The 23,004-nt window shown below is 46.6% G+C and overlaps 2 protein-coding genes and 2 pseudogenes across 7 annotated transcripts; 1 reads left to right on the plus strand and 3 right to left on the minus strand.

Annotated features, from left to right (window-relative positions):
• Positions 1–375: 375 nt before the first annotated feature.
• On the minus strand, positions 376–514 carry LOC125541913 (small nucleolar RNA Z247; annotated as a pseudogene).
• Positions 515–3,271: 2,757 nt separating this feature from the next.
• On the minus strand, positions 3,272–8,243 carry LOC125539853 (G-type lectin S-receptor-like serine/threonine-protein kinase B120). 6 transcript variants are annotated; one of them, XM_048703379.2, is made up of 8 exons: positions 7,761–8,243; positions 6,501–7,298; positions 5,609–5,707; positions 5,346–5,527; positions 4,493–4,703; positions 4,153–4,390; positions 3,905–4,055; positions 3,272–3,810 (listed from the first exon to the last, which is right to left on the minus strand). In XM_048703379.2, exons 1-8 carry the CDS (start codon positions 7,762–7,764, stop codon positions 3,508–3,510), a joined length of 1,986 nt encoding a protein of 661 aa, XP_048559336.1. In that variant the 5' UTR covers positions 7,765–8,243; the 3' UTR covers positions 3,272–3,507. The 6 variants fall into 6 exon arrangements, with proteins under 6 accessions (XP_048559336.1, XP_087401130.1, XP_048559333.1 ...); XM_087545004.1 differs by having other exon boundaries at positions 4,643–4,703; positions 6,501–8,242; XM_048703376.2 differs by having other exon boundaries at positions 6,501–8,242.
• A 4,045-nt stretch (positions 8,244–12,288) lies between these two features.
• LOC147986936 (uncharacterized) lies at positions 12,289–17,598 on the plus strand (annotated as a pseudogene).
• A 1,218-nt stretch (positions 17,599–18,816) lies between these two features.
• LOC125537997 (cysteine-rich receptor-like protein kinase 10) lies at positions 18,817–21,112 on the minus strand. Its single transcript, XM_087542212.1, has 7 exons — positions 21,088–21,112; positions 20,885–20,997; positions 20,625–20,803; positions 19,789–20,021; positions 19,453–19,690; positions 19,208–19,358; positions 18,817–19,113 (listed from the first exon to the last, which is right to left on the minus strand). The coding sequence occupies exons 1-7, from the start codon at positions 21,110–21,112 to the stop codon at positions 18,817–18,819; spliced, it is 1,236 nt and encodes a 411-aa protein (XP_087398338.1).
• Positions 21,113–23,004: the final 1,892 nt, after the last annotated feature.

The raw sequence follows: 23,004 nt of genomic DNA on the forward strand, positions 1-23,004 counted from the left end.
CATTGTACTTGTCACAGACGGTGAGCTTGTCGAGCTCGCCGGTAATGTGGTCTGTTGCACCTGAGTCCACATACCAGTTTGTGTCCACCCCGTAGGAGGAGTTGGTGTTGACGGCTGCTGCAGTTTTCTCCTTGTTGAAGGAGACATCAACACGACGATAGCACTCCATGGCCGTGTGATTTGGCTTGGTGCAGATTTGGCAGAAGACCTCAGGCAGATCGTTGCGGCCTCCTCCATTGCCACGGCCGCCTCCATTGCGGCCATCATTGCCACCGTGGCCACCACCGCGGTTGGATCCACCGCGTCCGCCACGAGACACGGCGTTGGCAGAGGAGTGGGAGGACTGCCCTCTGCCTTCAAACATGGCCAGCCTGCTTTCAAAGCTGATCAGCTGCGAGTAAAGCTCGCTCACCTTGATTTGCTGAGTGCGAGCGCAGATCGTGGAGACGAAGGACACGTAGTCATAGTCGAGTCCCGCCAGGATGTAGGACACCATGTCGTCGTCGGTGAGCGGCTTGCCCACCGATGCCATCTCATCACCGAGCACCTTCATGCGCCCGATGTACTCGGACATCATCGCATTGCCCTTCTTGGTGGTGGAGAGGGCGATTCTGGTGTTGACGACGTGTGCCTGAGTTTGGGAGATGAAGATCTCCGTGATGGCGGCCCATGCTTCGGCCTCCGCGTCACAGTGTGCGACCTGAACCATGACAGGAGCTGAGATGGAGTTGAAGATGAAACTCAGCACCTGATAGTCTTGAGCCTTGTCGGTGTCGCATGCAAGGTTGGGCACGTCCGTGGGCTTGCCGTCCTTGTCGCGGAGCTTCTGCTCTGGCTGCTCCCGATCTGGATCGAGGTAGGAGACGAGCTGCGCCCCACGGATGGCTGCCATGGCTTGTGCGCGCCATACTAGGAAGTTGGAGCGATGGAGTCGGTCGGCTATGGGAATGAGGGCAGGCGTGGCGACATTGGACCTTGAGGAGGGCATGGCTACGAGAGATGTGCTTTAGAGGAGATAGGCTCTGAATACCATGAAAGATGGCTTGAAGCGTATGCCTAGCAGGGACGCGTTGCGTGTTATATATAGCCATAGGCTAGGGTTTACAGGATTCGGTAGTTGGTTAGGCTTGATCCTCAAGTTAGCTATCCTATGAGATAAAGATCGAAGCTTAAACCTAACTACCGGATTACAAGTTGATCACGCACGCAACACCAAGAGTATATACGGTTTTATATACACAACCGTATATACATACAATATATTCTAACAGAATGTCCCTTGGCAAAAAATTTGTGGCGGACGGTGTACTTAGCTTTTAATATTACTCCTCCAAATACCATCAACACGTTATTTGGGACGTGGTTAGATGGGTTAGACTCCGAAACTGCGAGATATATCCGTGTTGGAGTATGTGCTTTATTATGGGCTGTATGGAACTGCAGAAACGATTTGGTTTTTAACAGAACAACAAATATTCATTTCTTGCAGGTTATCTTTCAGGCTACTACATTGATCCGTATGTGGTCGCTACTCACTCCGATGGAAGCCAGGGAGCGTTTGGTTACTGGATCTATCCGATGGGAGATGGTAGCTCGGGATATCTTCAATCGGTTTGGATGGCGGTCATGTAATAGGATAGGGTTTTAGGTTCCCATCTTATATTTTTTTGCCTGCCGGTTGTGGCTTTTCCTGTCATGATGCTTTTGCTCTTTGTGAGCTTTTCTGCTTTTCAGATCAGACGATCTTTGTGGAACCTTTTTGATTATTATTAATAATATGGCCGTATGCATCGTTCTGATGCAGAGGCCAGGGCCCTTTTCGGAAAAAATAACCATCTTCGTTTAATCTCCGGCAACACACACAAAGTTTCTCACAATCCATTCCCCTACGACTAATATTCACTTTCAGCGGCAGACTGCTATGAGCAAATCTCCATATGAATTTCTTAACTTTAGGCTGACATGGGTACTCCAAATTTCATTCCACTGGAACTCATCTTGATCACTGGTAGAAGAGGAAACTGGCTCACCCTCTCTGCAATGTATAGCTGGTACGCTGACTTGACTAAGAAGAACCCCTTCCTATCATAGTGTGTCCTCAAAGTTTTTCCGGATGGGTGTTGCCAAAATAATCCGAGCATCCTCCTCCCAGAAAATATCCCTGACCAACGTCTCATCCCACATCATGGTAGTAGGATCGATTAATTCCGAGACTTTCGTGAGAATGCACTGTCCCCTCGGAGTACATGGCTGATGCAACCCGTCTCTTGCGAGCCAAGGATCCTGCCATATGTTTACGTTAGACCCATCACCGATTCTGTAAATGAGACCTTTTTTTACTACCTCAGCCCCTCTAAGTATACATACTTCTCCAAGTATAAGAAATACCGGGTTTACTTTCAGCCTCAAGGATAAAGATGAATGTTGGAAAGTACTTTGCCTTCAGTACACGAGCACAAAGAGAATCTGGTTCAATGAGACCGGCGTGGATTTGGTCGAGGAACTGACCGGGGGTTTGGGGTAGAACCTTTTTTTTTAGACAGTTTGGGGAAGAACTTTTTTTTCTTTTTTTTGAGAAAAGTTTGGGGAAGTGCTGGGAGCGTCAGGAGCGCTCTATATGGGCCGCCCACCCTAGCTTCGACCATCACAGGCTTTCGGCCCCGTAACCACTTGGGCCAAGGCCTCCCAATCTTTCCACCCCTAAGAAAAATGCCATTCCTTCCAGAGTCGATGAGGATAAGGAAAGCTGCGTCGGCCACCGCCGGTGCGGCGCGCCGGTCGAGAGGCGTACAGGCCTCGGAGGAAGCAACCGGCTCAGCCCGTGGTGGCGCAATGGCAGCTGCTCGTCGCGGAGCCGATGCGAGCAAGGGCGGGCGGCGCTCCGGCCGTGCTGTGGCGTCGACCTGTCCGTTGAATCCAAGGCCATTCCAGGGCCTTCAAAGTCCCGGCTTGAGCAAAGGTGCTAACCTGCATTTGGATTCCTGCTCTGAACTTAATTTGCAGTATAGGTTATTCGCTTGAGGTGCAAAGGGGGGCATATTGAGTTCAGTGTACAATTTATTTGATGAATGAAACAAATGGCGTGTGCCACAGTGACATGAAGTGTACAATTTGGTTAATGAATCAAATGGCGTGTGCTACAGCTACATGAACTAAATCATGACTATAGTATTTTGCAACGTTTTGGACACATAATTTTTTTAACTGATCAAACAGCAGAAGGTGTTAATCTTATTCAGTAGGATATTATATCATGGATGGCTTCTGAAAGTAAAAGTCTGATTAAACTCTTTTATCAACAAAAAAAGGTACTATACATTTAGTACGGCATATTAAGTTGCAGGACATGGGTAGGGATGAGGACGGTTCCCCCTCTGTTATTCACAACTTCTCTCATATAATAAACTCATATGGAGTACAAGTTATTATGAATAACCACACAAAAGATCAGCTCATGGAGAGCAAGCCATAAAGTATACAATTAAGCTGTACTAAGATCTGCATATACTAACGGCCATCAACTGTTGTGATACTCACTGCATTCACAGAGTTTGATGTAATCTCCCTTCCTTCTTCGTCCGCACAAGTACCTTGAGCAAAATACACAGGTTGCTTTGGAGCTGGAAGCGGTGCGCTTTCGTTCTCGAACATAAACATAACCGATGACATAAGTGGCCTATCCCTAGCATGGTCCTGAACACACAAGAGTCCCACATGAATACAACGCAGAACTTCATGAAGTCGGAAACTTGCAACAAAGGAAGAGTCCACAAGTTCAATGGCGTTTCCATCTTCCCACAGTCTCCATGCCTGAGCAATAGAGTGAGGTCAACATCAAGTTACTAACTTTACTGTTGGGAAAGGGGGGAGGGGGAGATTGAAAATATCTTGTAATCATACTGACATAAGTGATAAGGCTAGAAAAGTTTGTTATGAGCTGAGGTGAATTGATCTTCAAGCCACTGACAATCTCTAAGAGAAGAACACCGAAGCTATATGTGTCTGATTTTACAGAAAAAGCACCTCCCATCGCATATTCAGGCGACATATAACCACTGTTAAACATTAAACAAGTCAAGGAATCCTCAAAACAAACTGTAGCAAACCATAAAATAGCAATGTCAAGGATTTGTTGGTAAACCAATTACTTACTATGTCCCAACGACCCTGGTAGTGTTTGCTTGGTTTTGGTTTGTAGCGAAAATTCTTGCCATACCAAAATCTGAAATTTTCGGATTCATTTCCGTGTCCAACAAGATGTTGCTTGCTTTGAGATCTCTGTGAATTATTGTTAATCTTGAATCTTGATGGAGATAAAGAAGACCTCTTGCTATTCCTTTAATTATTTTCAACCGTGTCGACCAATCAAGCACATGTTTTCGTGAAGCATCTTTCATGTTTAATATAAAATGAAGCTTGTCAACATGATTAAAACTTGGTTACTTTAAAGAATTTTCTAATGTACATTCAACAAAAGATAAAAGGGATTTACTGAAAAGAAAAACATCCAAGCTTTTGTTAGGTAAGTATTCGTAGATCAGTAACTTCTCGTCTTCATGAATGCACGACCCAAGAAGTCCGACTAGGTTCTTGTGCTGCAGCTTGGCAATTAGAATTACTTCATTTTTGAACTCCACTATACCTTGTCCGGAGCTCTGACTAAGCCTTTTTACAGCAACCTCATTTCCACCTTCAAGTGTGCCCTACATGAGCGCATATTTTTCACTTGAACAGGTTGGATACCGACTTTTTTTTACTTCTAATAAAGATACCTTTTCACAAAAAGAAGTACTCCCTCCATCCCGAAGTTGTACTAAATCAACGACATTTATTTTGGGACGGAGGGAGTATATTTTAACCCCTTTTAATTCTGATCCCACAAGATATTATTCAACCCTAAAATTGTTTCCGTTATGCCCTTGAATATCAAAACTAGTGCAAATCACCAACTCAACCAGACCACACTGATTTTGGACTATGTGGCATCAACATGGACATATATTTCAGCAATTCCATATTACTAATAGGTGATCCCCACTAACCAATTTCCCACAACATGTCAACTCAACATGCAACCATGCGTAGGAAGCGGCCGACCTCAACATGCAACCGTGCATGGAAAAAATGCCCCATTCCATTATGCTGCTTATTTTCAATAATCTAATCCCATATATTACTAAATAGGTGACCCCCACTAACCTATTTCTCTCAATAATTTTATAGTTGGATAAAAATGATTTGAGAATCAAGGGTGTTTTAGGAGTCAGACAACAATTGAAGTGTAAAATATGTTTGTTTGATCTTCTGTTGAAACACATTCTGATAACCACAATCTATTACCTTACCTTGTAAACATTGCCAAAACCTCCCCGTCCAAGCAAGTTGGAATCAGCGAAAAAATTTGTTGCTGAAAGGATGTCTCCATAGCTAACAAATGGAAATTCCGTATGTTTGCCTTCGAGATTGTTGGATGTGCTAAAGTATCCTCGTGACAGTTTCTTCTGCTTTTCCTTCTTTTGCAATGTGCCTGCTTGTTAGGACATCAAATTTTTACTTAACATTTACACTAGTGTCATATATAAAAACAAGAGGACATTTGTTACTCTACCTCTATATTTGTACATCCAGACAAGGCACACGCATGTTAGTAGCAGCACGCATGCTATAATCAGGATTATAATCTTTACTGAACTGATCCCCTTATAAACTGCAGAAATGCAACAAACCAAAATTTTGGAATTTACTTGAATATAAGTACCATGATGGGTCTGTGCAATTAAACTAAGTGTCTAGACTAACATAATTTAGCTAACTGGGCTACCATGGTTTGTGGTAAAATAAAGATTTGATCATTTTAAAAGAGTATTTATGCTCGTGTATAGAAACTACCCCTCCAAATTAAATAATGTATATTTGGCTAGTGTCAGGCCATGGCAGTAACTGGCTATTTCCTCATGGAAAAGCTAAGACATGAATCTGAAAAGAATTGTAAACGCATTTGAAACTGAAGGTTTGTCAAGAATGGAAAAGTATATCTATTGTATTTGTAAATGATCTTGAAAGGAATTGCCAGTTTGATAAAAAGGATGTTCCATATTACTCTCTTTAGTTATTAAAAATGTGGCGTTTTGGATATGGAACTTCTAAATTTTAGTTGTTAATACCATTCAAGAAAAATAGATTAGGTTAAAAATGATATGCCTAAATTTTCGCCACACATTACATCTATAGTATTATAATCTTGTTTGGTTTGGTACATATATTAAAGTAGGAAAACAATGTTCACATTTTGATTACCATGTCATCATTCAAATATCATGTCAAGGACTCAAGGTGATGGGAAAATTAGATGGACATAGGCAGTAAGATAGTACAACATTTTATAATCTGGGTATGTTCATGAGAAATCATATGTCCACACGCTCCCTTTGTGAATATCGGTGTTAATTTGAAGAGTACATGCTAATTACTTGGGAAGAAAGGAGGACATGGAACAATACCAGGAGAATCAGCAAGCCGTAAGTACAGGCTCTCACCGCCTGTGGTTGCCTTCCAAATGTCAACAAGCTCCCCTGACCATACCAAGCACCTTGACGGGTCAGCCATACCTATGGCCCCGCTTAAGTTAGCATAAGCGTAAGCTACACATGAGCAGTTGCGCCTGCACTCAGCCTCGCACTCATCCAAGCTTCTATTGTGTATATGCAAGACCTTGTCACGAACTTTCATCCCAGGCAAGGCCACAAAATGACTTTGATTACCACATTTCAACGCTTGCTTTCTCCGACATCCATTAGAAAAGTTTGCATCATCGACAGTCTCAAACCCCTCAAGACATTGGCAAGTTGGGACCATTTGAGTCAAGTCACAGTAACTGAATGGGCCACACGAGGCATAGAGCTCGCATGCAGCAGTGGGGTATTCACTGATGAGTGCCCATGATGACGAGTGATTGTTCCATGCTAGAAACTTGTACTTGCCAGTATGATCAAGCATGACGCGTGTGTACACCGAGTTGTCAGAGATTGCGTACGTGAAGTAGAACTCGTCTCCAGAGTTGACAACAGTCTGATAAAGGATGGAGCTGGTGTTTGATAGATATGTGCCACCGGACACTGACACACCGTTCCACACAGTGCGGCAGTATGGCCTAGTTTTGTTCCAAGTGACAAGCTGAAGGTCTGGGGCGCTAGGGTCGCCGCTGATTGACAAGTCCCCAGAAGATGGATCATCCGAGCCCTTCCAAGCAACAAGCCGCGTGATGACCTGTGCCTTGTGGCTCACCAAAAACCTCATGCCTGCAAGGATTGTGTCGGTTGGGTGATCAAAACTCTGCCATATGTCAGTGTTACTTGGCAACCGGAGAACAAAGTTCCCAGAGTTGCTTAGCTCTGCGTAAGCTCCTGGCGCTCCAGCAGTGATATTGCTTGGTGTCATCCAAATATTGTGGCCTCTGGAGTCAAACAATACCATTTGAGAATTGTTGGTGACGATGAGCTTCGCGGACAAAGGGGCGACGATTGGGTTGTCTCGGTTGGCAACCCACACGACGGTGTGTGGTCCGGGAAGGCTATGGTACCATATGCCAAGGTAAAAGCTCTTGTTGGAGGTGGTCAGGGAGAAGAAGCCAAGAGCGAAGTCACCGCTCTTGGAGACGAGCTTGTCATCGTGGGTGAGTGGCTTTGCTTGTGTTAGCTGGTCATCCGATTTGCATAAAGAACTCAAGAACAAGAGGAAGAAGATGGAGATGTAGTGCATACCCATTAGGCTCCTTCATTCATCTGGTTGTGCCGAGGACGAAAGTGTGTCACTGATATAAATGAGAGATGGCAGAATCTTGAAATGATGTGGAAAAAAGACACAGCTGGGTAGGCTAGTGATGATATATATAAAAATATCAAGGTCGACTAGACCATGGCATAGATGACTGGCCAGACTGAAAAAGTCTACAAACGGCATTCAACGCGCAAGGAAAAATCGTCACTATAGCTACAGGTCCGGATTGGGGCCTAGAGTGAGAGGGCGACAGGAGAAACCTCGTTGGCATCATCTACGGCCATACCTGACGGCTATCACCGGCCTCGTCAGGGCCACAAAACGGTCGGCTGATGATTCATGAGCTTCACCCACACTGGAAGAGCGACGTGTGTGGTAAAGCCTTGTGTTGTTTCCGAATTCCGATCGATTTGTGTATGGAGTTATGAACATGCATGAGTGGGCACAGAGGGCTCTGGCATTGACATCTCACTATGGGCCCAAAAGGGTAAGACCCAATCGAAGGATTTGAAAATATATACTCCCTCCTAAATATAAGGCATTTTTTAGGTTAGTTTAGCCTACAAATTTTTTTATATATATTTTGATACAGAGGTAGTATCAAAGAATAAGAGAAATTGATTTGAAGATATTAAAGTGGCAAAGTCTCGATTTTCGGACTAATCTATAGAGACGGCAAGGAGAACAACCTTTCTTCAGGGACCTTGACTGGTACTGATGGCTGGACAACAGCACGCCAGCAAGTCTCATAGACTTGAATAATGCCATACGCCCAAAGAAAAGTCGTTACTACGAACAGTTCAAACTTGAGTAGTGACAGCTCATGATCACGCGCTCATCGCTTCCTGAGATAATGCAATGCTTGATATCGTCGGAGCCGGTGGACGCTGTGGTCGACATAATCACTATGTGCCTTTTCTTCCGAGTAACTCACAAGACGCCTACACATTAAGAGAAAGTAGAATTGACCAGGGTCAATAAGTTAAATTGGATGAAAACCAATACTAATTTATTCAATGACGTGGCATTCATACCGGTGTGGTGGTCGAGAAAGCTGCTCCGGCGCGCCGCTTACAGCGCGTCAATGTCGTTTCCAATCAAACATGAACGGACGGGTGAGAGGACGATTTCCTCCCGCATCAGGCGGAGCTCATCCGCCTTCCTGGCATTCAGGCCGACGCGGCAGAAGAAGGTGCAGTGATTGGGTCATCGTGGTTGGCGACTCACACAAAGCGTCGATCAGGGATCTGGTTGTGCCATATACCAAGGTATAGGCTTGTGTTGGAGCTTGCTGGGAGAAGAAGCCGAGAGCAAAGACATCCTTGCTGGAGCCGAGCTTGTCGCCGGGAAAGAGTGGTTTTGCATGTGTAAGAGTATCATCAGATTTTCAGAATGAGCTCCGGAAAAAGAGGGTGAAAATGGGGGTGCAAGATGTGGCCATATTCATCGGAAAATGCTTTGTGCCGAAGTGAAGAAAATGGCATGCTGCCATAGAAGATAAACAATTGAGGTAATGGTTCCTGGGACAGTTTTCTTCTTCTTCGGAACAGTTTAGTGAGTGGATGTGTGGTTGGAGACTTCTTCCTCGTCCTTCCAATCTAGACTGGACTTTTATTGCACTTCAATAAAACAGTCTAGAAAGGACTGGTATTGATGAGACACTAAGGTCGACCTAGACCATAACAAAGTAGAGCAGACCCCAAAGTCAGCACTGATGGTGCTGCTCATGCAAAGAAAAATCGTCACTACTGGGAAGTCCAGATTGGAGTATAAAGTGAGAGGGCGACAGGGGAAAAACCTCATGGCCGGGCATACGTGGGTATGTTTGCTGCGGTACAGACGAGGATAATGGTACGCTGTTGGCCGCGTCGTGCGTGGCGACTTCTCTTCCGTCGGCATAAAATCGCGTCTGACCAAGATTAATCTCAGGATGATACAGACTACTTAGTATAAATTCGCTGCAGAAATTAAATTTATATACTGTCAGGAAATCAGAAGTTCTATCGACATTCATGTCACACAATATATCAGTATGTGAAAACAGTACCTTTATACAGGAAAGAAGGGCTTCAGGAATACATGTCAAAAAATTCAAAATCAAGGCAACAAGGAAGTTATGTGGCAGGTTAGTTTTACCATCACCAACATTCATATGGGTAAAGACAACTTCAAGTCCATAATACAGGACTAAAGGTCCGGTGGTCGGAGATCTGTAAACCTCATGATCAGGGTGGACTTGGGATCATGTCCTCTAAACGCATGAACATAGCTCTCCTGACTAGGTGGCTTTGGCAGACTGCGAACGGAGAGGGTGTCTTGTGGCTTTGCATCATCCAACAGAAATACCTCCGTGGTCAGCCACTCGCTTTCTGCCAGCGATCCGGTGGGTCCCAGTTCTGGCAATCCATCATACAGCTCCTCCCAGTCCTCCCTATCGGGACCTCGATTGCAGTTGGATCCTGCACCGCCATGCTGTTCTAGTTCGATAGATGGCTGGGGACTCCCCCTTCGCGACTCGCTTCCCTGACCTGTTCACCATCGCGGTAGATCCGCGGATTTCTGTAGCGGTGGCCCTTATTGACTTAGGGCACCTCGCGTTCCGGAGACCATTTGGACCGGCGGAGAATGCTGAGTGGCAGGACCTGCTCGACTGCATTGCTTTGCACGAGCCGGATCTGGAGATAGGAGAGGACCGCACCAGGTGGCGGCTAGAGCCATCTGGGCAATTCTTCTCTAAATCTCTCTACCAGGCTATAGCCCCTTCGTTCGGCCCTGAGGCTCTCACCATCATCTGGGCGATTCGGCTCCCCTTGAAGATTAGGATCTTCTTGTGGCAATGGATTCGCGGCCGCCTTCCGTCCGACGTAGAGGTCCTGAAGCGCAACGGCCCTGGTGATGGGCGGTGCCCGCTTTGAGGGCCTGAAGAGGATACAAACCATATCATCTTCACCTGTGTGTCTGCGCAGTTCCTCTGGAGCTGTTTTCGCGAATTAGTGGGCGAAAGCTGGGACCACAACAACTTTCCCGCTCTCTTCGCCGAACTTCAGGCGTTACCACCCGCGTCTCGCCACATTAGGTGGTTGACCATCGGTGTGCTAGCCTGGATGCTGTGGACTATTAGAAATAAGCTTGTGATTCAGCATGTCCCTCTTCGTCGCGCTACTGACGCTTTGTTCAAATGGTCTGGTTACTTGCAGTTTTGGCGGCCGCTTAGCCGCCCTAGGGAGAGAGACGCCATCACCTCCATCGTCAGCCAGCTTCGTGCGATGATTCTCCGGATGGCTCTTCCGCTTCCCCCACCACCACTAGAGCCGGATTAGATCTTCTCTACCTCGCCGCCACCGCCATTTATGTGTTGTGCGTGCCTCTTTATGTGCTGGGCTTGTTGTGCTGTGCCAACAACTGAACCTTGTGTAGTGTTTGTGCGCGCGTGTGTTGGACCTTGCTTGCGGTGACGTTGTATGTGTGTGTGTTGTTCGGATGGTACCTTGTTGACTTTGTACTCGGTGGTTTGCTTTATTTATAAAGCGGGGCGAAAGGCTTTTTCGGTAAGGCATGTATCTGTCAAGCGGATAAAAGTGCAGCTAATAGAAGTGTTCCCAGTTTGATTGATTTGTGGAACTTTTATAGGCTAACAATACAACTGATACAGTGCCTACATTCCTTGTTAGTTCCCTATTCACAGCCTTTTCGCTCTCACCCAACAACCTACTGAAAAAATTTGCACTCCACATATTTGTACATCACAAACTATCAGCCTATGATAAAGTGTACGACCTCCCATCTAGCGCCCCACAAGTGTTGTGATACTCACTACATTCATAGAAATTTTCCTTTTTTCCGTTATTTTTCCAGGTTCGAAGCTTCGTAGAGGAAAATATCAATATGTAGGCTGCTTTGGTGCTAGGAGCAGTGCACTTTCATTCTCCAACATAAAAGTAAGATGCAAGGAAGAGCAAGAGAAGTCGTCGACGATGCTACTGGCGCAGAGAAAAGTCGTCGCTACGAGTTCGGATTTCAGGTATCCATGTGGGAGTTTTCCCTTTGCAGTTGGACCGAGAGTGCGACAGGGGAAACCTCATGGCTCGGAGGCGTGGGCCGGATGGAGGGTCACGCCACGACAGCGATCTCCTGCTGCCCCCTCAACCCAGGATGGCGACCTCCTTCCGCCGCCGCCGAGGCACCAGCCACCGCGGGGAGCTCCCTACCGTGCCGCCGTAGCCGCGGACGACGCCGTCGCCTCCTCCCGGTGCCGGGCCAGGAGGAACAGGTCGATTGGGATCGGAGCTACGGCGTGGCTTCTCCATTCGCGCCCGGATTGCTCTACTAGAGATGTATCGCGGCGACCGGCGTGGATTTGGTCGAGGAGACGATGACGAGGGTTTGGGGAAGAATGTGTTGTTTAAACTCCGCCTATGTTGTCTCAACATAGCCGATTCCAAGCCCGGGTAAAGGAGGAGGGTTGTGATAGGCTTGGCAAGCCAACGTAAAAACTCAGCCACTCTTATGGAAATGAAACCCAAAAGATTTTCGTTGGGGCGTAACCCTCTCAGCGACGCGCCACATCGGAACCCGGGTGTGGTGGAAAATGGGTAAGGGTCGGGCCGTCACCCCCCAAGTGGCGCGCCGTATCTTGATCCGGATACGGTGGCAAGTAAGCGAGGATCGGGTCGTCGCATCCTTAGTGGCGCGCTACATCGGCGCCTGGATGTAGTGGAAAATGAGCAAGGGTCTTCGCATTTGACTCAACGAGTGCGAAGGGTAAGAAAGCTAGCCGAGCCTAGGAGGATTCGCTTAGGTAGCTGGAACGTAGGGTCTCTGACAGGGAAGCTTCGGGAGCTAGTTGATGCAGCGGTGAGGAGAGGTGTTGATATCCTTTGCGTCCAAGAAACCAAATGGAGAGGACAGAAGGCGAAGGAGGTGGAGGATACCGGCTTCAAGCTGTGGTACATGGGGACGGCCATGAACAGATATGACGTAGGCATCTTGATCAACAAGAGCCTCAAGTATGGAGTGGTAGACGTCAAGAGACGTGGGGACCAGATTATCCTGGTCAAGCTGGTAGTTGAGGACTTGGTTCTCAATGTTATCAGCGCGTATGCCCCGCAAGTAGGCCACAATGAGAACGCCAAGAGGGAGTTCTGGGAAGGCCTGAAGACATGGTTAGGAGTGTACCGATTGGTGAGAAGCTCTTCATAGGAGGAGACCTCAATGGCCACGTGGGTGCATCTAACACGGGTTTTGAAGGGGCACATGGGGGCTTTGGCTATGGCATCAGGAATCAAGAAGGAGAAGATGTCTTAAGCTTTGCTCTAGCCTACAACATGATTGTAGCTAACACCCTCTTTAGAAAGAGAGAATCACATCTGGTGACTTTTAGTAGTGGCCAACACTCTAGCCAGATTGATTTCATCCTCTCGAGAAGAGAAGATAGGCGTGCGTGCCTAGACTGTAAGGTGATACCTGGAGAGAGTGTTGTACCCCAGCATAAGCTGGTGGTTGCTGACTTCCGCTTTCGGATTCGTGTCCAGCGGGATAAGCGTGCCAAAGTCGCTATAACGAAGTGGTGGAAGCTCAAGGGGGAGGTAGCTCAGGTGTTCAAGGAGAGGGTCATTAAGGAGGGCCCTTGGGAGGAAGGAGGGGATGCGGACAATGTGTGGATGAAGATGACGACTTGCATTCGTAAGGTGGCCTCGGAGGAGTTTGGAGTGTCCAGGGGAAGGAAAAGTGAAGATAAGGATACCTGGTGGTGGAATGATGATGTCCAGAAGGCGATTAAAAAGAAGAAAGAATGCTTCAGACGCCTATACCTGGATAGGAGTGCAGACAACATAGAGAAGTACAAGATGGCGAAGAAGGCCGCAAAGCGAGCTATTGGTGAAGCAAGGGGTCGGGCATATGAGGACCTCTACCAACGGTTAGGCACGAAGAAAGGTGAAAGGGACATCTATAAGATGGCCAAGATCCGAGAGAGGAAGACGAGGGATATTGGCCAAGTCAAATGCATCAAGGACGGAGCAGGCCAACTCTTGGTGAAGGAAGAGGAGATTAAGCATAGATGGCGGGAGTACTTCGACAAGCTGTTCAATGGGGAGAATGAGAGTTCTACCATTGAACTGGAGACTCCTTTGATGAGACCAGCATGCTTTTTGTTCGGCGAATCCAGGAGTCTGAGGTGAAGGAGGCTTTAAAAAGGATGAAAGGAGGCAAGGCGATGGGCCCTGATTGTATCCCCATTGAGGTGTGAAAAGGTCTTGGGGACATAGCGATAGTATGGCTAACCAAGCTTTTCAACCTCATTTTTCGGGCAAACAAGATGCCAGAAGAATGGAGACGGAGTATATTAGTACCAATCTTCAAGAACAAGGGGGATGTTCAGAGTTGTACTAATTACCGTGGAATTAAACTGATGAGCCATACAATGAAGCTACGGGAGAGAGTCATTGAGCACCGCTTAAGAAGAATGACAAGCGTGACCAAAAATCAGTTTGGTTTCATGCCTGGGAGGTTGACCATGGAAGCCATTTTCTTGATACGACAACTTATGGAGAGATATAGGGAGCAAAAGAAGGACTTGCATATGGTGTTCATTGACTTGAAGAAGGCCTATGATAAGATACCGCGGAATGTCATGTGGTGGGCCTTGGAGAAACACAAAGTCCCAGCAAAGTACATTACCCTCATTAAGGACATGTACGATAATGTTGTGACAAGTGTTCGAACAAGTGATGTCGACACCGATGACTTCCCGATTAGGATAGGACTGCATCAGGGGTCAGCTTTGAGCCCTTATCTTTTTGCATTGGTGATGGATGAGGTCACAAGGGATATACAAGGAGATATCCCATGGTGTATGCTCTTTGCGGATGATGTGGTGCTAGTTGACAATAGTCGGACGGGGGTAAATAGGAAGTTAGAGTTATGGAGACAAACCTTGGAATCGAAAGGGTTTAGGCTTAGTAGAACTAAAACCGAGTACATGATGTGCGGTTTCAGTACTACTAGGTGTGAGGAGGAGGAGGTTAGCCTTGATGGCCAGGTGGTACCTCGGAAGGACACCTTTCGGTATTTGGGGTCAATGTTGCAGGAGGATGGGGGTATTGATGAAGATGTGAACCATCGAATCAAAGCCGGATGGATGAAGTGGCGCCAAGCTTCTGGCATTCTTTGTGACAAGAGAGTGCTACAAAAGTTAAAAGGCAAGTTCTACAGGACGGCAGTTTGACCCGCAATGTTGTATGGCGCGGAGTGTTGGCCGACTAAAAGGCGACATGTTCAACAGTTAGGTGTGGCGGAGATGCATATGTTGAGATGGATGTGTGGCCACACAAGGAAGGATCGAGTCCGGAATGATGATATACGAGATAGAGTTGGGGTAGCACCAATTGAGGAGAAGCTTGTCCAACGTCGTCTGAGATGGTTTGGGCATATTCAGCGCAGGCCTCCAGAAGCTCCAGTGCATAGCGGATGGCTAAAGCGTGCGGAGAATATCAAGAGAGGGCGGAGTAGACTGAATTTGACATGGGAGGAGTCCGTTAAGAGAGACCTGAAAGATTGGAGTATCACCAAAGAGCTAGCTATGGACAGAGGTGCGTAGAAGCTTGCTATCCATGTGCCAGAGCCATGAGTTGGTTGCGAGATCTTATGGGTTTCACCTCTAGCTTATCCCAACTTATTTGGGACTAAATACTTTGTTGTCGTTGTTGTTTTTTTTTTAAGTTGGGGAGCAACCAGCGGTCGATATGGGCCTCCAAACCGTGGACCATCAAGGACTTTCGGCCTCGTAAGCACTTCAGTCGACACGGAAGGGATGGGCCAAGGCCTGCCTACCACACTACAACTGCCATCTTCTATATCCAAATAGCTATAGTCCTCATTAGTCTATTTCTCTCAACATGCAAGCATGCCATTTCATCATTCAACAAGGATGTAAAAAGGCACACCTTAGCATGCACCCATGCATAAGTAAATGCTACCTCAACATGCAAACATGTATGGAAATTTCATTTTATTAATATTTAATAAGTATTCATCCCTATTCAAGAATTGATCCGATTAACCAGTTAACTTGCCGATTAATCCATATTCGTAGGTTCACCGAGAAGCCGATAAACTGATAAATCATCCGATTAACTTGCCGATTAGCCTATTAATCCCCTACTCGCCAGCCAACCGAGCAGTTACCAGTTAACGATTTCCTCAACAATGGTATTTATAATTATACAATAATTTTACACAATAAACCATTTGTTTTACTTTAGTTATCATATTATTCCAAATCTTCATGTTCCATATAAGCAAATCTCTTTAGAATATATTGTAAAATATTCCCGCAACAATGTGCGGGGTTTCATCTAGTTCTTTGAGAGGATGAGGATGAGGAAACCTGCGTCGGCCACCACCAGTGCGGCGCGCCGGTCGAGATGTACAGGCCTCGGAGGAAGCAACCGGCCAGCAGCCCGTGTTGGCGCAGTGGCAGCCGATGCGACCAAGGGCGGTCCGGCTGTCCGTTGAATCCAAAGCGATTTAGAGCATCTCCAGCCGCGCCACCAACAGGCCCTCTCCAGGCGTTTTTTCCGCGCAGGCGCCCAAAAATTGGTCCAGTTGCATCCCCAGAAGCCTGTTTTTCGTCGGTTTAGGCCGAAACTGGTGCCTGCGGCCTCACGCCGAACCCGGCGCGCTGGGGGCGCCGGAGTGAGCGGTTTTGATGCGAAAGAGCCACGGGCCCGCCGAGTCAGCGACACGCGCCTTGTCTTCCCCGGAACGCCTCGGTTTCTCGCAGGGAATCAATGGTAAGGCTGCCGCCGGTCAGCCTTGTCATTGATTCCTCATGGACGGCGCGTCACGGGCGGGCGGGCGCGGTGGCGCCTCCCTTTCCACCACGCGTACACACGACACGGGGCTATAAAACTTGCGGCTGCCCCTCGCCGCTGGCCACACCAGCCCGAGCCCAAACCAGCCGCCGAGCTCTGCATCTCTTCCGTCCGCCGCCAACCTCTGCCTATCTCTCCTTCCCTCCCCTTCCTAGCGATGGCCGAACGCTTCCCCGGCGACACGGCGGCGGTCAATGGCATTGGCCGCTACTCACTCCACGAGTGGGAGGCGCACCTCCTCTTCGAGGCCAACATCCCGGCACCGTCGGACATATGCGCCAGGACGACGGGGTGGAGGCTCAGCAATGGGGGAGTCCCCATCCCCTCGGTGCCCGACGTCGACGCGCGCCCCGACATCTTCGCCACCTAGGTCGACCGCGTGTGGGCGTCCCTGCCGGAGGAGCAGCGCGCCCTCCCCCAGTACACCGCCGACAACCATGCATCGTGGGTGGCGTACTTCCAGCGCCGGTAGGCGCAGCGGCTGGCGTCCACCAACGGGGTGCCCATGGTGGGCGGCGTCAAGAACAGCGATGGGCGCCGCGTATGGTGGGGCGTCCCCAGCCGCACGCTCCACGACCTCGAGGGCGGCAAGAACCCACCGATGGCATACCCTGCCGTGGCGGCTGCCCCGCCCCTGGAATACCCTGCCGCGGCGCCCCCCCCTGCCGGAGCGCCGGGCAATGGGTGCCTAGGAGGTTCGGATCCTCCTCATCTTCCTCCTCTCAGTCCTCCTCCCGCTCCTCCCATTCCTCCGGCTCGCCGGCGCTGTTCGGCATCAAGGCCGAGCCCGCCGTGGAGACGCCACTCGGTCGGCGCACCCGCAGCGCCGGCATCGTTAACAACGAGGGCAGCCGGCGCGCCTCCTCGTCGGTTCCTCTGTGCTACATTAAGCCAAAGACGGAGCTTGGGCTCGCCGCCGTCAAGACGGAGCCGGGGCTCCCCATTGTGAAGACGGTGCCCGGGCTCACCGACGGTGTCAAGGAGGAGGAGCTCAACGATGCGGCGACCCTCAAATGGGTGCGTGAAGACTGGGCACGCACGGAGCTAGAGCGCCAGCGCCTCGCCTACGAGCGGTTCGAAGCTCGGCGCCGTGGCCGGGACGAGGGAGGCGTTGTCTTCTTCGACGACAGCGACGATGACATGCCGCCGCCACCGGTCTGCCAGGGCGACGTCGGGCAGGGGTCCAGCATGGGCGGCCACGTTAAGAAGGAGAAGGCCGCCGCCGACGATGAGGATGGCGGTGACGTCGGCGACTTCTTCGCCCCTTAGTTAGTTTTTTTAATAACCTATGTAACATCGAACATGTTGAATATACGTCAAGTTTGCCAAACTTTAGCCGAACATTTTGTCCAATTTACCGAACTTTGCTGAATTCCGTTATTTAAAACCTGTGTCTGGGGTGACCCTGGGGCGAGCGGCTAGGAACCCGCTCGCCCCCATGCCGATTTTAGCGCCGGCTCGCGCCTTGTGGCGGTTTTACGCGCCCCATGGGGGGCCAATGGCTGGAGATGCTCTTAGCAGAGCAGACATCATCAGGCTTACAAAATGGTGGAGCAGGTCTGCCCAGGTCCTGTTTGATGAAATGTGGAGCAGGACACAAGATGCCTTCATAGTCTCGGCTTGAGCAAAGGTACTGACCCGCATTTGGATTCCTGTTCTACGTAATTTGTATAGTCATTTGGTTGAGGTGCAAAGGAGGTGAGTTCAGTGTACAAGTTGTTTGTTGAATGAAACAACTGGTGTTTGCCACAGTGACGTGAAGCGCACAATTTGCTTAATGAATCAAATGTCATGTGCTACAGTTACATGAACTAAATCATGACTATAGTATTACGTAATGTTTTGAACACATTTTTTTAACTGATCAAACAACAGCAGGTGATAGTCTTGTTTATTAGGATATTATATCATGGATGGCTTCTGAAAGTAAAAAAAATATCTGATTAAACTCTTTTATCAAAAAAAAATCTGAAGGTACTATACATTTAGTACGGCATATTGAGTTGCAGGGCAGGGGTAGGGGTGAGGACGACCCCCCTCTGTTAATCAAAACTTTTCTTATATAATAAACTCATCTACAAGTTATTGTAAATAACCACACAAAAAATCAGTTCACGGAGAGCAAGCCATAAAGTATACAATTATGTTGTACTAAGATCTCTAATCTCTAACGTCCATCAACTGTTGTGATACTCACTGTATTCACTGAATTTGTTGTAATCTCCCTTCCTTCTTCTGCGCAAGTACTTAGAGCAAAATATACAAGTTGCTTTGGAGCGGGCGGTGCACTTTCGTTCTCTAACATAAACATAACCGGTGACATAAGTGGCCTATCCCTAGCATGGTCCTGAACACACAAGAGTCCCACGTGAATACAACACAGAACTCCTTGAAGTTGGCAACTTGCAACAAAGGAAGAGTCCACAAGTTCAATTGCGTTTCCATCTTCCCACAATCTCCATGCCTGAGCAATTAGAATAAGGTCAACATCAAGTTACGAACTTTTCTGATGGGAAAGGAGGGAGGGGAGATTGAAAATATCTTGTAATCATACTTACATAAGTGATAAGGCTAGAAAAGTTTGTTATGAGCTGAGGTGAATTGATCTTCAAGCCACTAACAATCTCTAAGAGAAGAACACAGAAGCTATATGTGTCTGATTTTACAGAAAAAGCACCTCCCATCGCATATTCAGGCGACATGTACCCACTGTTTAAACATTAAACAAGTCAAGGAATCCACAAAATGAACTATACGAAACTATAGAATAGCAATGTCAAGGGTTTGTTGAACAATTACTTACTATGTCCCAACGACCTGGGTAGTGTTTGCTTGGTTTTGGTTTGTAGCAAAAATTCTTGACATACCAAAATCTGAAATTTTGGGAGTCATTTCTGTGTCCAACAAGAAGTTGCTTGCTTCGAGATCTCTATGAATTATTGTTAATCTTGAATCTTGATGGAGATAAAGAAGACCTCTTGCTATTCCTTTAATTATTTTGAACTGTGTCGACCAATCAAGCACATGTTTCCGTGAAGCATCTTTCATGTTTAATATGAGATGAAGCTTGTCAAATGAATAGCACTTTGTTCATTTAAAGAACTTTCTAATGTGCATTTAACAAAAGAGAAGGATATACCAAAAAGAAAAGCATCCAAGCTTTTGTTAGGTAAGTATTCGTAGATCAGTAACTTCTCATCTTCATGAATGCACGATCCAAGAAGTCTGACTAGGTTCTTGTGCTGCAGCTTCGCAATTAGAATTACTTCATTTTTAAACTCCACTATACCTTGTCCGGTACTCTGACTAAGCCTCTTCACAGCAACCCCATTTCCACCTTCCAGTATGCCATACATGAGCGCATATTTTTCACTTGAACAAGTTGGAACCGACTTTTCTTACTTCTAAAGTTACCCTTTCACGGGTTTTATGCAGTAGTAGGTAGATGGTATGACACCAAAGACCAATAAGGATATGCCCTGCAGGTTATCATTTCCATAACTGTTTTATTTAGCAAAAATAAGTATACTTTAGCACCTTTTAATTCTGATCCCACAAGATATTATTCAACTCTAAAATTGTTCTGTTATGCCCTTGAAAACCACACTGATTTTTGGACTATATGGCATCAACATGTACATATATTTCAGTAATTACATATTGCTAACAGGGTATCCCCATTAGCCAATTTCTCTCAACATGTCAACTCAACATGCAACCATGCATAGGAAATAACCCACCTCAACATGCAACCATGCATAGAAAAATACTCCATTCTATTATGCTACTTATTTTCGATAACCCAATCCTATATAGTATTACTAAATAGGTGATCCCCACTAACATATTACTCTCAATAATTTTACTATCGGATAAAAACGATTCAAGAGTCAAGGGTGTTTTAGGAGTCAGACAACGATTGACGTCTAAAATATGTTTGTACGGTCTTCTGTCAAAACACATTCCAATCACCACTATCTATTACCTTGTAAATGTTGGCAAAAACCTCCACGTCCAAGCAAGTTGGAATCAGCGAAATAATTTGTTGCTGAAAGGATGTCTCCATAGCTAACAAATGGAAATTCTGTATGTTTGCCTTCAAGATTGTTGGATGTGCTAAAGTATCCCTGCGACAATTTCTTCTGCTTTTCCTTCTTTTGCAATTTGCTTGCTTGTTAGGACATCAATTATTTTTCTTAAAATTTACACTAGTGTCATATGTAAAACAAGAGGACGTTTGTTACTCTACCTATGTATTTGTACATCCAGTCAAGGCCTAGGCATGTTAGTAGCAACAGGCATGCTGTAATTAGGATTGTAATCTTTACTGAACTGATCTCCTTGTCAACTGCAGAAGTGCAACAAACCAGAAATTTGGAATTTACCTGCATAAATACCATGGTGGGTCCGTGGAACTAATCCAGGTGCCTAGACTAACACAATTTAGCTAATTGTGCTACCATGACTTGTGGTAAATTAAGTATTTGATCTTGCCAAATATGCTCATGTAGAAACTACCGGTCCAACTAAATAATTATTTGGCTAGAGTCAGTTCATTGCAGTAACTCGTTATTTCCTTAATTCTTGTAACTGGTCATTTCCTTATGGAAAAGGTAAGACATGAAATCTGAAAAGAACTGTAAACACATTTGAAACTGAAGGCTCGACATAATTGAAAAGCATATATATTGCATTTGTAAATAATGTCGAAAGGAATTTCCAGTTTGTTAAAATGGATGTTCAATATCACTTCCTCCAGTTATTGTAACGGTGATGTTTTGGATATGTCTAAATTTTAGTTGTTGATACTATTCAAAATTTAGATTAGGTACTTCAAAATTATATGCCTAAATTTTCCCCAGGCATTACTTCTATAGTAATGTAATCTTGTTGGGTTTAGTACATATATTGAAGTAGGAAACAATGTTCACATTTTGATTACCATGTCATCATTCAAAATATCATGTCAAGGTGATGGGGCAAATTAGATGGACACACTTGAATAATTAGTCATAAGCAGTACTGTCATATAACTAATACAACATTTTATAATCTGGGTATTTTCATGAGAAATCATATGTCCTTGGGCTCGAACATGTAGGAGACCCACAGCGGGCCTATTAACTTGTGGTTGGGCCTCCTTTCTCTCTTGGGCCTGGTGGTCTTGGCGCCTTCCTCCTGCTGGTCCGGCACGCCAGTGCCGTTGCCTGGCAGGTCGCTGACACCCCCTCCTCCTTTAGACCCGACTTGAACCCAAGTCGAGGCTGTGGGGAAACGGCGACGCAGGTCATCCAAATCTTCCCATGTATCTGGTGTCGTTTGGCTGTCTATCCACCGCACGAGTCCTTGTTCGCGCGTCTTGCGGGTGTCGCGGCGCCAACGATGATCTGGAATCTTGCTTGGTGTGGCAGCCACGCTTGAATCTGCAGGTAATTGGGATGAAGCACTCTTACCTGGAGTGAGGGTGTGCCGGAGTTGTGAGACATGGAACACCGTGAAGATGGAAGACCCGTCGGGTAGCTTGAGCTCGTATGTGACTGCGTTGAATCTTCTGACCACCGAAAATGGCCCAAAGAACTTGAAACTAAGTTTGTGGCTGGCTCGCCGTGCGATAGATGTCTGAATGTAGGGCTGTAGCTTCAGAAAAACCTGATCCCCACTTGGAATTCATGCCAGGATCGCTTCTTATCTGCTTGGTCTTTCATGATTTGCTTCGCTCTCATCAAGTGCTGTCTTGATGCGCCTTGAACTACGTCGGTATTTCCCCAAAGAGGAAGGGATGATGCAGCACAGCTACGGTAGGTATTTCCCTCAGTGATGAGACCAAGGTTATTGAACCAGTAGGAGAACCACGCAACACCACGTAAACAGCTTCTGCACACAAAGAACAAGTACTTGCAACCCGACGTAAGAGAGGGGTTGTCAATCCCTCATGGGTAAAAAGATAAGTAAAATTGTAGTAGATTGGATAAATAGATCTCGTGGGAATGCGAGATAAAATAAATAAATAAAAATTACGGCAAGGTATTTTTGTATTTTTGGATTAATATATCTGAAAATAAAAGCAAATAAAAATATATCGCGAAGTCAAATATAATAAAGAAGAGAGCCGGGGGCCGTAGGTTTCAGTAGTGGCTTCTCTCGAGAAAAATAGCAATGGTGGGTAAACAAATTACTATTGGGCAATTGATAGAACTACGAATAATCATGACGATATCCAGGCAATGATCATTATATAGGCATCACGTGCAAGATTAGTAGACCGACTCCTGCCTGTATCTACTACTATTACTCCACACATCGACCGCTATCCAGCATGCATCTAGTGTATTAAGTTCATGGAGAAACGAAGTAA

The sequence above is a fragment of the Triticum urartu genome, chromosome 2A (assembly GCF_056163025.1).
Source record: "Triticum urartu cultivar PI428250 chromosome 2A, HENAU_Tu73, whole genome shotgun sequence".
Classification (NCBI taxonomy): domain Eukaryota; kingdom Viridiplantae; phylum Streptophyta; class Magnoliopsida; order Poales; family Poaceae; genus Triticum; species Triticum urartu.

Excerpts from the sequence above, each read along its gene's own strand:
- LOC125539853 (XM_048703376.2), bottom strand. The coding sequence starts at position 7,764 with ATGGGTATGCACTACATCTCCATCTTCTTCCTCTTGTTCTTGAGTTCT. Across the intron at positions 4,704-5,345 it reads GTTTTGGCAATGTTTACAAG|GGCACACTTGAAGGTGGAAA; the intron begins GTAAGGTAATAG and ends GCGCTCATGTAG. Across the intron at positions 3,811-3,904 it reads TTTCTAGCCTTATCACTTAT|GCATGGAGACTGTGGGAAGA; the intron begins GTCAGTATGATT and ends TCTATTGCTCAG.
- LOC125537997 (XM_087542212.1), bottom strand. The coding sequence starts at position 21,112 with ATGGTAGCACAATTAGCTAAATTGT. Across the intron at positions 20,804-20,884 it reads ACATAGGTAGAGTAACAAAC|AAGGAAAAGCAGAAGAAATT; the intron begins GTCCTCTTGTTT and ends AAATTGCAAAAG. Across the intron at positions 20,022-20,624 it reads CATTTACAAGGTAATAGATA|TGAAAAATATGCGCTCATGT; the intron begins GTGGTGATTGGA and ends AACTTGTTCAAG.